The sequence below is a fragment of the Neoarius graeffei genome, chromosome 25, assembly GCF_027579695.1.
Source record: "Neoarius graeffei isolate fNeoGra1 chromosome 25, fNeoGra1.pri, whole genome shotgun sequence".
Classification (NCBI taxonomy): domain Eukaryota; kingdom Metazoa; phylum Chordata; class Actinopteri; order Siluriformes; family Ariidae; genus Neoarius; species Neoarius graeffei.
Window position 1 is genome coordinate 21,039,857 of NC_083593.1, and position 13,018 is coordinate 21,052,874.

At 39.6% G+C, this 13,018-nt stretch overlaps 1 protein-coding gene across 4 annotated transcripts in view; it reads left to right on the forward strand.

Moving 5' to 3' along the window:
* The window catches only part of stard13a (StAR related lipid transfer domain containing 13a), a 113,449-nt gene that overhangs the window by 14,889 nt on the left and 85,542 nt on the right, over positions 1-13,018 (forward strand). Inside the window, exon 1 of one of the 4 annotated variants that reach the window (XM_060908784.1) lies at positions 11,117-11,292. The exons of the other annotated variants lie outside the window; for them this stretch is intronic. Coding sequence (XP_060764767.1) covers positions 11,283-11,292 — 10 coding nt within the window. The 5' untranslated portion in view covers positions 11,117-11,282. Of the gene's footprint in view, positions 1-11,116; positions 11,293-13,018 lie in introns of those variants that run through there. 4 annotated transcript variants of the gene reach the window in all.

The window sequence follows — 13,018 nt, forward strand, 5'->3', positions numbered from 1 at the left end:
AAAGCAGGTCAGGACTGAAGGAAAGATGGATGGCACTAAATACAGGGCAATTCTGGAGGAAAATCTGTTTGAGTCGGCCAGAGGTTTGAGACTGGGACGAAGGTTCACATTCCAGCAGGACAATGACCCTAAACATACTGCTAAAGCTACACTGGAGTAGTTTAAAGGGAAACATTTAAATGTCTTGGAATGGCTTAGTCAAAACCCAGACCTCAATCCAATTGAGAATCTGTGGCATAACTTGAAGATTGCTGCACACCAACGCAACCCATCTAACTTGAAGGAGTTGGAGCAGTTTTGCCTTGAGGAATGGGCAAAAATCCCAGTGGCTATATGTGCTAAACTAATAGGGACATACCCCAAGAGACCTGCAGCTGGAATTGCAGCAAAAGGTGTCTCCACAAAGTATTGACTTTGGGGGGTGAGTACCTATGCACACTCCAGATTTCCGTTTTCTCATCTCATCTCATTATCTCTAGCCGCTTTATCCTTCTACAGGGTCGCAGGCAAGCTGGAGCCTATCCCAGCTGACTACGGGCGAAAGGCGGGGTACACCCTGGACAAGTCGCCAGGTCATCACAGGGCTGACACATAGACACAGACAACCATTCACACTCACATTCACACCTACGGTCAATTTAGAGTCACCAGTTAACCTAACCTGCATGTCTTTGGACTGTGGGGGAAACCGGAGCACCCGGAGGAAACCCATGCGGACACGGGGAGAACATGCAAACTCCACACAGAAAGGCCCTCGCCGGCCCCGGGGCTCGAACCCAGGACCTTCTTGCTGTGAGGCGACAGCGCTAACCACTACACCACCGTGCCGCCCAGATTTCCGTTTTTTCATCTTAATTATTGTTTGTGTCACAACAAAACAACAATTTTCACCTTTAAAGTGGTAGGCATGTTGTGTAAATCAAATGGTGCTAACCCTCCAAAAATCCATTTTAATTCCAGCTTGTAATGCAACAAAACAGGACAAACACCAAGGGGGATGAATACTTTTGCAAGACACTGTAACCAAATGGGCTTGGGATTACTTTGGCAAGCCTTTGTCAAGCTCTACAATATGACGTTACATCCATAAATGCCAGTTAAAACTTTATTGTGTAAAAAGGAAGCCTTATGTTAACTGTGTCCAGAAGTGCTGTCAACTTCTCTGAACTCGGAGGCTTCTGGGATGGGCCATCACACAGTGGAAACATGTATTGTGGTCAGACATTTCAGTATGCCAGGTCTTTTTTGGAAGAAATGGACACCATGTGCTCTGGACCAAAGACGAAAAGGACCATCCAGATTGTTACCAGCGACAAGTTCAAAATCCAGAGTCTGTCATGGTATGGGATTGTGTTAGTGCCCTTGACAAAGGTAATGTACACTTCTGTAATGGCAGCTTTAATGCAGAAAAGTATATTGAGATTTTGGAATAACATATTCTGCCTTCAAGACGACATGTTTTCCAGGGATATTTCAACAAGACAATGCAAAACCACATTCTGCACATATTACAAAGGCATAGCTGTGGAAGAAGAGGGTGCCTGTCCCCAATGGAGAATGTGTCGAGAATTTTGAAATGAAAAATATGACGACAATCCTGTCCTGTTGCACATCTTAAAGCTAGATGGCCTTTCGATTTCATAAAATTTGTGAAATTTAGTTCCCTTTGAAATTTGGTCATTGTGATATGTTTATTTCTGCAATATCTTTAAAAAAAAAAACAGGCCATTCTGTGGTTGGGAAGTTATTTAATTTAAGGGGATTCCTGAGCAAATAATGTGCATGAAATCGCTCGCTTTGCGCAATGAAGCAAACAGAGGAAGTCCGTGTGCGCATGCACCGGTTTACCTTCTTCTTGTGGGTTTTATGGCAGCTGGCATCCACAGTGTTGCATTACTGCCATCTACCGGTACAGGTTTACCTTGACCATGCACTGACAGTTCCATCATTCTGTCGCTAAACGAACAGCTGATCACACCGAGGTGCTCGCTGACCACCAATATTTATTAGCTTGGTCCTGCGTTTTCTTTCCTTCGCAACATAACGTCTTTTCTTCTTGCTTTCCGTTACTATAGTCGGTCTTTCACGTTTCATTCGCACACTCACATTTTCCATTTTTCTCTCCTGTTTCAAATTTGCATCCCACAATGCCTTGCACGAACGGGGAAAACCCACCACGTGATACATGACATAGTATCCTTAATTGGGTCATGGTGCAGCAGGAAAAAATAGCGGAGAATTTAGGGCCACGTGGCCCTAAATTCATTAATTGTTCTATTTAAAAAAAAACTAATAAAATTGGAAGTCTGTGATTCTAATTCAGTAGCTTTCGGTCCACAAAACAAAAATAACTGGGTGTCAGGGAAAATTGTTTTTATGACTTAAACTTGAAAAATCTGAAAGGCAGTCTACCTTTAAGACCTGTTTGTAGAATAACACCTGAAACACTTCAACACTTGGTGTCTTCAGTCCAAAAATGTCTTTTAAGTGTTGTGAGAAAGAATTAAAACATTGCAAAGTAGTAAATGTTTTACTGTCCCAGCGTTTTTTTTTTTAATCTGTTGCAAGAATCAAAATTGAAATCAGTGTTTATTTTGAAAAAAGAAAAAAAAATCACGAGGTAAAACATCAAATAATGTGCTGCTGTACTCTCCTGAGTGTAATACAGGTCCAAGATTATTTACAAATCATTGTTTTCAGTTTTAATTTCAATTTCAACATACGCTCTCAACTTTTTTTTTTGATTTGGGTTTGTACGTTGCAATAATAGTTTCTTGAAATAGATCGCGTTATAGTATATTGAGACTGTTGAGACGTTTATGTTGTTACTTGCTGCAAACAGACCAATAATTGAACTCTTACATTGAATCTCTTAAGGCAAAAGACAAACACTCCAGTAATGCACAATGCAGCATTCGGCTCTTCATCCTCCATCCAAATGCATGGTTTTCGTGCTAACCTTTGGGATTTGATTGTAGTACTTGTATATTAAGTGCAGTACAAATTGTATGGGAAAGGAATTGATGAAATAATATGAAGAAAAATAATCAGGTCACAAAATATCCTGCATGTGACTGTGTATGGGTACAGTGTAGAGTGTGTGTGTGTGTGTGTGTGTGTGTAACTTCATACCTGTAAGTATGAAGGAGTCACAGTGGCAGCATGCTATGGCATGTTGGAGGAGTATACTTTTTTGTCATAGTGAATGTTTCTTGTGTTAGTGATGCAACTCATACAGTGAGGCAATCACATGAAGGATCATTTCATTCATATTTATCAAAACGAAATCCAATTGAAATGATTATCTGATCACACCAGGTTTAACAAGCCTCAAATGTCACAAGGCAACAAGGCTGGCATTTGCAGCTGGAATAAAGCCACAGTACTGTGACCTGACTGCAGATGAGGCTTCCCCAAACAGGCAGCATCCAAGAGCTGGTGTCCCTCCATGACCTTTTACTCCACAGAGCTTGGGTAGGATTCCCTGGAGCCCAACATCAGGAGATAATGTGACACTCCATCTGTTAACGGCTATCAGTTTCACCCTGCAGGCCAACTAGTTGAAAAAATCCGAACTGGTGTTTTCATTTTGTTCTCATTTGTGAGCATGGGCTTTGATTTTATTCTTGCTCATTGCTGTCCTCTGTTGGTGTAAACAGCATCAGTCAGTGTGTGTGTGTGTGAGTGATACCGTGCCAGTCAAAAGTTTGGAAACACCTTCAAATTCGATGTTTTTATTTATTTATTTTCCTACATTGTAAATTAATACTGAAGTCATCCAGACTATGCAGCAACATGTAAGGAATCATTTAGTAAACTTTAAAATGTTCTCATCTCATTATCTCTAGCCGCTTTATCCTATTCTACAGGGTCGCAGGCAAGCTGGAGCCTATCCCAGCTGACTACGGGCGAAAGGCGGGGTACACCCTGGACAAGTCGCCAGGTCATCACAGGGCTGACACATCGACACAGACAACCATTCACACTCACATTCACACCTACGGTCAATTTAGAGTCACCAGTTAACCTAACCTGCATGTCTTTGGACTGTGGGGGAAACCGGAGCACCCGGAGGAAACCCACGCGGACACGGGGAGAACATGCAAACTCCGTACAGAAAGGCCCTCGCCGGCCACGGGGCTCGAACCCGGACCTTCTTACTGTGAGGCGACAGCGCTAACCACTACACCAACGTGCCGCCCACTTTAAAATGTTAATCAAACCAAAATATGTTTTAGATTTTAGATTCTTCAAAAGTAGGCACCTTTTGCTTTGATTACAGCTTTGCACACTCTTGACATTCTCTCAATCAGCTTCATGAGGTAATCACTCAAAATGGTTTTCCAACAGTCTTGAAGGAGTTCCCAGAGGTGCTGAGCACTCGTTGGCTGTTTTGCCTTCACTCTGCGGTCCAACTCATCCCAAACCATCTCAACTGGGTTTAGATCAGGTGATTGTGGAGGCTACATCATCTGACGAAGCACTCCATCACCCTCTTTCTTGGTCAAATAGCCCTTACATAGCCTAGAGGTGTGTTTTGGGTCATTGTCCTGTTGAAAGACAAATGATGGGCCCACTAAGCGCAAACCAGATGGGATGGCATGTCGCTGCAGAATGCTGTGGTAGCCATGCTGGTTAAGTGTGCCTTCAATTTTGAATAAATCGTCAACAGTGTCACCAGCAAAGCACCCCCATACCATCACACTTCCTCCGTACTTCACTGTGGGAACCACACATGTAGGAACCATCCGCTCACCTTTTCTGCGTCTTACAAAGACATGGCAGTTGGAACCAAAAATCTCAAATTTGGACTCATCAGACCAAAGGACAGATTTCCACTGGTCTAATGTCCATTCCTTGTGTTCCTTGGCCCAAGCTATTCTCTTCCTCTTCTTGTTCTTCCTTAGAAGTGGCTTCTTTGCAGCAATTCGACCATAAAGTCCAGATTCACGCAGTCTTCTCTGAACAGTTGATGTTGAGATGTGTGTGCTACTTGAACTCTGTGAAGCATTTAGGTGGGCTCTTATCTGGGGTGCTGTTAACTTGCGGTTTCTGAGGCTGGTAACTCTGATGAACTTATCCTGTGCAACAGAGGTAACCCTAGGTCTTCCTTTCCTGGGGTGGTCCTGATGAGAGCCAGTTTCATCATAATGTGGACTTCAGTGGCGACTATGATATTGAATTTACACTTTGTTGAATTAATTCAATATTATAGTCGCCACTGAAGTCCACTCGATCCTTGTTTACCGTCAATGGATCGGTCACTCGGCAAACAGTCCGCCAGAATCCGAGTAGGGAATGGCTGAGCGTAGCTGTCAGTCAAACACAAGTTACCCAATGGGAATGCATTCCTGGAAAGCCCACCCACACGTGGAGTTTGTGCCAAAACTGCAAGCAAAAAGTCAGGGAGCGCAAACGAGAAAGCTGGAATCGCAACCAAAATAAATTACGTCAAACAAAACTGAGAAAGACGCGGAACAAAAATAAAAGGTTTCTGAAGAGTAATAGACTGATATTTTGCACGATTACACGAATAATTTGTTTGCCAGTCTAAAAAAAATGAAATTTTTTTCTTTTTGTGTATTTTGATTTGTCGTTTTTGTTTGATATTTCAAAAGTATTGTATGAACATTTTGGCACAAAATTGATTCCATACACCTGAGGATACTTTCAAAGTTCTTGAAATTTTTCGGACTGACTGACCTTCATTTCTTAAAGTAATGATGGACTGTCGTTTTTCTTTACTTAGTTGAGTAGTTCTTGGCATAATATGGATTAGAACAGTACTCAAATAGGGCCATTCACTGTATACCAACTCTACCTCTTCACAACACAACTGATGGTCTCAAACACATTCAGAGGTCAAGAAATTCAAGAAATTAACTCTTGACAAGGCACAGCTGTAAACTGAAAGCCATTCCAGGTGACTACCTCGTAAAGCTGACTGAGAAAATGCCAAGATGTGCAAAGCTGTCATCTAAGCAAAAGGTGCCTACTTTGAAGAATATAAAATATAAAACATTTTCTGGTTTGATTAACACTTTTTTGTTTACCAAATAATTCCATATATATCTCTTCATAATGTCAATGACTTTAGTATTAATCTACAATTCAGAAAATTTTAAAATAATGAAAAACCACTGAATTAGAGGGCGTTTCCAAACTTTTGACTGGTACTGTGTGTGTGTGTGTGTGTGTGTGTGTGTGTGTGTGTGTGTGTGTGTGTGTATATATATATATATATATATATATATTATTATGGCATGCCGTTCAGGAAATTAATCTTTGAATATATTGAATGAATCCCCGAATATATTGAATGAAACATTGAATATATGGAATGAATCCCCGAATATATTGAATGAAACTTTGAATATATGGAATGAAACTCTGAATATATGGAATGAAACTTTGAATATATTCAATGAATCCCTGAATATATTAAATGAAACTTTGAATATATGGAATGAAATCTTGAATATATGGAATGAAACTTTGTATTCTGCTCCCGCTCCCACAGCTCGTCAGACAGACAACAGGTCCCAAGAAAAACTCTGACTCAGAGGAGAGTATTAGAGTATATTGAGAAACGCTGTAAAACTCGACAAACAAAATTTACAAATTAGTTTATATACAGAAAATACCGTTATACAAATATGATCCACGAGGGAAATGACTTTGTCACCGTAGCTTCGTTGCACATAAAAGAAGTAAACACTAATAAAACCACAAGCATTCGCCAGAGTGTTAACAATGTCTTTATTGTTTAAAATAGCCGCAACCAAATCCCGAGCTGACTGACTCATTACTGCTGCAGGACGGCGGCAGTGCCTTCATGACGTCAGCCAAGTTTCATTCCATATATTCAGAGTTTCATTCAATATATTCGGGGATTCATTCCATATATTCAAAGTTTCATTCAATATATTCGGGGATTCATTCCATATATTCAGAGTTTCATTCAGTATACTCGGGGATTCATTCAATATATTCAATGTTTCATTCAATATATTCGGGGATTCATTCCATATATTCAAAGTTTCATTCAATATATTCGGGGATTCATTCAATATATTCAAAGTTTCATTCCATATATTTAGGGTTTCATTCAATATATTCGGGGATTCATTCCATATATTCAAAGTTACATTCCATATATTTAGAGTTTCATATTCAAAGTTTCATTCAATATATTCGGGGATTCATTCCATATAAGTTTCATTCAATATATTCGGGGATTCATTCCATATATTCAAAGTTTCATTCAATATATTCGGGGATTCATTCAATATATTCAAAGTTTCATTCCATATATTCAGAGTTTCATTCAATATATTCGGGGATTCATTCCATATATTCAGAGTTTCATTCAATATATTCGGGGATTCATTCCATATATTCAGAGTTTCATTCAATATATTCGGGGATTCATTCCATATATTCAGAGTTTCATTCAATATATTCGGGGATTCATTCAATATATTCAATGTTTCATTCAATATATTCGGGAATTCATTCCATATATTCAATGTTTCATTCAATATATTCGGGGATTCATTCCATATATTCAGAGTTTCATTCAATATATTCGGGGATTCATTCCATATATTCAGAGTTTCATTCAATATATTCGGGGATTCATTCCATATATTCAATGTTTCATTCAATATATTCGGGGATTCATTCAATATATTCAAAGATTAATTTCCTGAATGGCATGCCATAATATATATATATGTGTGTGTGTGTGTGTATGTATGTATATGTGTGTGTGTGTGTGTGTGTATATATATATATATATATATATATATATATGTATATGTTTGTGTGTGTGTGACCGTTGTGCTTCTGCGTTGTGTTTTAGACAGGAATGCCGTGACACAGAGACCTCTTAGGAGATAATCTCCGTTTATTGTGAGCCCGAAATAATGAACAAAAAGGGCAAAGCACCTCCATGTAAATAGTGCTGCCCGCTCCAGTTCTTACACAAAATATTAAAATAAAAATGTCGGCAAATGGGAAGTTAATTTTAAGCTAGCAACATTTAACACTTAAAAATAATAATTTTAAATACTCTGCAGACATATACATCACGGTAGGTAGGGACAGACATAATGATAATGTCAGGACCAAAAATATATAAAATAAACAAGGAGAAAGATCAAGATGGGTTATGATTTTTAACTGACTGAACAATGACACTCACCTCTCCAATAGGAGAATTATACAAAGGGCAGAGGTGAGCACACAGAAGGCATTTATCTGGGGGGGAAAAAACAGAAGAAGAAACTAAGAGGATGGGCTTTGAACGACACACACACACACACACAGTCTACACATGATCTGAAGACATTGTCTTGACAGGTAGTGACTGTAACTAATATTTTGTGTAATCATAAACACAAAGGTTGACCCGGTTTCTCTCACACACACACACACACACACACACACACACACACACACACACACACACACACACATTTTTTTTTCAAAAGGTTCCATGAATGGCTCTTCACAATGATGCTACAAACTAAGTGCCATCTTGTTTTCCTATAGCAAGTAAAATATGCATTTTTAATTGATGTACAGTATTTCAGAAAATGGGAAAAATCAACTGTAAATGTTACTGTAGCATTATGTGGCAGGGCATTTGTAGTAGAACATGATTTTTATGATTTTGCCAGTTTATACTGTCAATAATGAAATGTGTTCTTTTGTCACCACATTAAAGAATGTGTATAATGTTAATAATGTTAATGCACATTAAAGAGTGTGTGTGTGTGTGTGTGTGTGTGTGCGCACACTTATGCGCGCATGTTTTAATATACTAGTGCATCTCAAACAATTAGAGTATCATCAAAAAGTTTGTTTTTTCATAATTTAATTCAAAAAGTTAAACTTTCATATATTCTATATTCATTATACATAAAGTGAAATATTTCCTTTTCTATTTTTTGTTTTAATTTTGATGGTTATGGCTTATATCTCGTGAAAATCAGAAATCTAGTATCTCAAATTATTAGAATATTTCCTAAGATCAATCAAAAAAGGAAATGTCCAACTTCTGAAAACCATGTTCATTTATACACTTAATACTTGGTCAGGGTTCCTTTATCACAAATTACTACATCAGTGCGGCATGGCATGGAGGTGATCAGCCTGTGGCATTGCTGAGGTGCTACTGAAGCCCAGGATATTTTGATAGCAGCCTTTAGCTCATTTGTATTTTTGGGTCAGTTGTTTCTCGTCTTCCTGTTGACAGTACCTCATAGATTCTCTCTGGGGTTCGGGTCAGGTGAGTTGGCTGGCCAATCAAGCACAGTAATATCATGGTCAGCAAACCATTTGGTAGTTGTTTTGGCACTGTGGGTAGGTGCTAAGTCCTGCTGGAAAAGGAAATTGGTGCCTCCATAAAGCATGTCAGCAGATGGAAGCATGAAGTGCTCTAAAATTCCCTGGTAGATGGCTGCATTGACTTTGGACTTGATAAAACACAGTGGACCAACAGTAGCAGATGACACAACACCCCAAATCATCACAGACTGCGGAAACTTCACACTGGACTTCAAACACCTTGGGTTCTGTGCCTCTCCACTCTTCCTCCAGACTGTAGGACCTTGATTTCCAAATGAAATGCAAAATTTACATTCATCTGAAAAGAGGACTTTGGATCACTAAGCAACAGTCCAGTTCTTTCTCTCCTTAGCCCAGGTAAGATGCTTCTGATGTTGTGTCTGGTTCAGGAGTGACTTGATATTAGGAATGTGACAGTTGTAGCCCCTTTCCTGAAGACGTCTGTGCGTGGCGGCTCTTGATACACTGACACCAGCCTCAGTCCACTCCTTGTGAAGCTCTCCGAAGTTCATGAATCTTTTTTTTTTATGCTGTAGGCCATAATTATCAAAATTAAAATAGAAAAAAAGCTTGAAATATTTTAGTTTATGTATAACGAGTCTAGAATATATTAAATGTTCACTTTCTTAAATAGCTGATGGAAAATATGGAACTTTTTCATGAAATTCTAATTGCTTGAGATGCGTGTGTGTGTGTGTGTGTGTGTGTGTGTGTGTGTGTGTAAGTTATTCCACGAAATCGAGTTGTACATGAGCTGATAGCCGACGAACCGCGTAATGCCAAGTTGGCTATAAGCCATGTACAACTTGATTTCATGGAATAACTGTTTTATTATATCCACATTCACTGGATTTTGAGAAACAGAGCATTTTTATTTTTAGTAAATTTGATGAATAAAAACTTTATCCAAAACGTCTGACAAAATCATTTCTGCTTAGAATGTAAACAAACCAGCGAAATGACAGGAGCAGTTTGTGACAAATGTGATGATGATAATTCTTGAAAAATAAAAAAGATACGTTCTTATCATCAAATACTTTCATTCCATATTTTGTTGCTTTTTTTGTATTTTGGGGGGGGGTTGTTTTCAAGTAGCGTTTTTAATTTCGTCCTTGGTTGGTTCAGCAACACACTCCGCCATTTTGTTTTTCTCTACTGACTGTATATGAGCTGATAGCCTAGTAGTAGAGCAGCCAATCAAAGCACATGATTGCTCATATCCAGTGAATGTGAATAGAATAATTCAATATAGAGTTTATTTACAGGGGGTTGGGGTATTGCAGTTCAAGCAATTTATTTCCACTTCACTTGCAGGTGACACGTGAGTCACAGCATGCTGAGTGTGTGTAACTTTACTACTTGTGTAACACACACACACACACACACACACACAAGCAGTCTGTCTGTCCTTGTTTATTGTGTCTCTCATTTTTTGTTGCATCATAGCACATCTCACTTGTGCTATAGCAATTTTTCCTCTCCGAAGTTATTGTCTACCTGTAAAGTTAAACTGTCTTTTTAGGACACCCCCCCCCCACTCATCCCAAGCCCACTCCCGCCCACTGTCTGTCGCATGCTCCCTCTCCCCCCCCTGTACAGAGAAGACAGAAGACAGACAGTTTGCACACACTTTACTTGTGTGTGTATACGATCGGTGATGCATTCTCTCATGGTTGAGGTCTCATGGGGTCGTGGGCTGCAGATACTACATGTTCCAGCTGTTGTGAGAGGGAGGGTAGAGAGGGAGTAGAGAAGGTGCCACAGGCAGGAGTGGAGGGGAAAAGGAAGAAAAGAAGCACACAGTTTTCAAGGAAAAACAGAGGTTGATATCAGATCAGACAGTGTAAAGAAGAAGACTAAATCCAGATGTTTGCTAATTAACTCACCCATGAGCACTGAACCCTGTGAATGACTACTGTGAAATACGGATGCCTAAAGGTAATAAAATTCCACAATAAAACTTTTTCTACCTTTTAGCCCTTTTAAATCATAGAATGTTGAAACATTATTCTTAGTTATAATTATAGTTTTGTGATGTTTGGGAACTTATGTTTTGATACTGACTCTTAGTATTTCAGAATTCATGGGTCATTTGCACCAAATTAAAAAAAAAAATTATGCATTATTCAATTGTGGATTTTTATATTTTCTATTTATAATTAGCTAAGTTTTAATTGTTCAATTAAAGTACATGTTAAATTTCAGGAATAGTATCTGAATACAGTCGATGGAGTTGGTTATGGGGTTCATATCACAGAAATTTCAGAGTTGTGTTCATGTTAGAAGAGCTCAAATCTTCACTTTGAAAGTATTTCAGCATGTGTGGGAAAATGGCGGCGGTCCAGATGTGTGTGTGTGTGTCTGTGTTCTGATGGGAAATGAGGGGCAGCGATCTGAGGTCACTCTGAAGGCCTGCTATCCAGTGCATATGTATGTGTCCTCAAAGGAAATACAGCGCGCGCGCGCACACACACACACACACACACACACATGCTCATTGCTCTAGCTGATATTCTCAGTGGTAATAGGAAAGTGATCATCATAAGCTTTACTGTAAAGCAAAACTGATTATGACAGCAGTTCATCCATCATTTTTGGAATTGTGTGTGTGTGTGTGTGTTTTAGGGGACTGCATATGATTTAGATCTAGCTATGTGCTAACTGTTTGTTTAAGAATCTAAGTGATTTTCCATTCCTGGAGAATAGTAAGGGAATAGTCTGGTGTTTGTAGTGGGAGTATTACAGTCAATGACCTTTACACTGCACTGAGTCATACTGCGTTAAACTCTACTATCAAACACACACACACACAGTTATCGAGTAAACAGAAAACAGTTATCGAATCGCCCTAGAATTTTGGATGGAAAGATTTTGTAGAAACACGCACATGTCTGTTGTCAGCATTGTCCTGTTTAGCTCCTTTTCAGTAGTGCTTGTATTTCTGTTGGACTTCCCACACTTCATAGCGTAACTAAACCCAGAAACCCAGTGGGGGTTGATTTCTATGCATTTACACTCATTCACCCGTCCATCCATCCATCCATCCATCCATCCATCCATTATCCATAACCACTTGTCCTGTGCGGGGTTGCAGACAAGCTGGAGCCTATCCCAGCTGACTATGGGCGAGAGGCAGGGTACACCCTGGACAAGTCGCCAGGTCATCACAGGGCTGACACATAGACACAGACAACCATTCACATTCACACCTACGGTCAATTTAGAGCCACCAATTAACCTAACCTGCATGTCTTTGGACTGTGGGGGAAACCGGAGCACCCGGAGGAAACCCACGCGGACACGGGAAGAACATGCAAATTCCACAAAGAAAGGCCCCCACCAGCCACCAGGCATGAACTCAGAACCTTCTTGCTGTGAGGCGACAGTGCTAACCACTACACCACTGTGCTGCCTGTGCACTGCCATGTTGATTTCAAAATCACTTGTTGAACTCAAAGGAACTCCGAGTTGAGGAGCCCATCCTGAGTTCCCGAGTAGGAATTCCAAGTTGAGGGGGGAGTTTTCTTTTTTCTACAGTTTTTTCCTGGTCTGAGGTCACAGATCACAACATGGATATAGTACCATAAACCTGCATTACATTATTCAAATTCAAAGACATTTTTTTTGTTCCCACCAAATAATTAACTGGAGACCACATATTAAG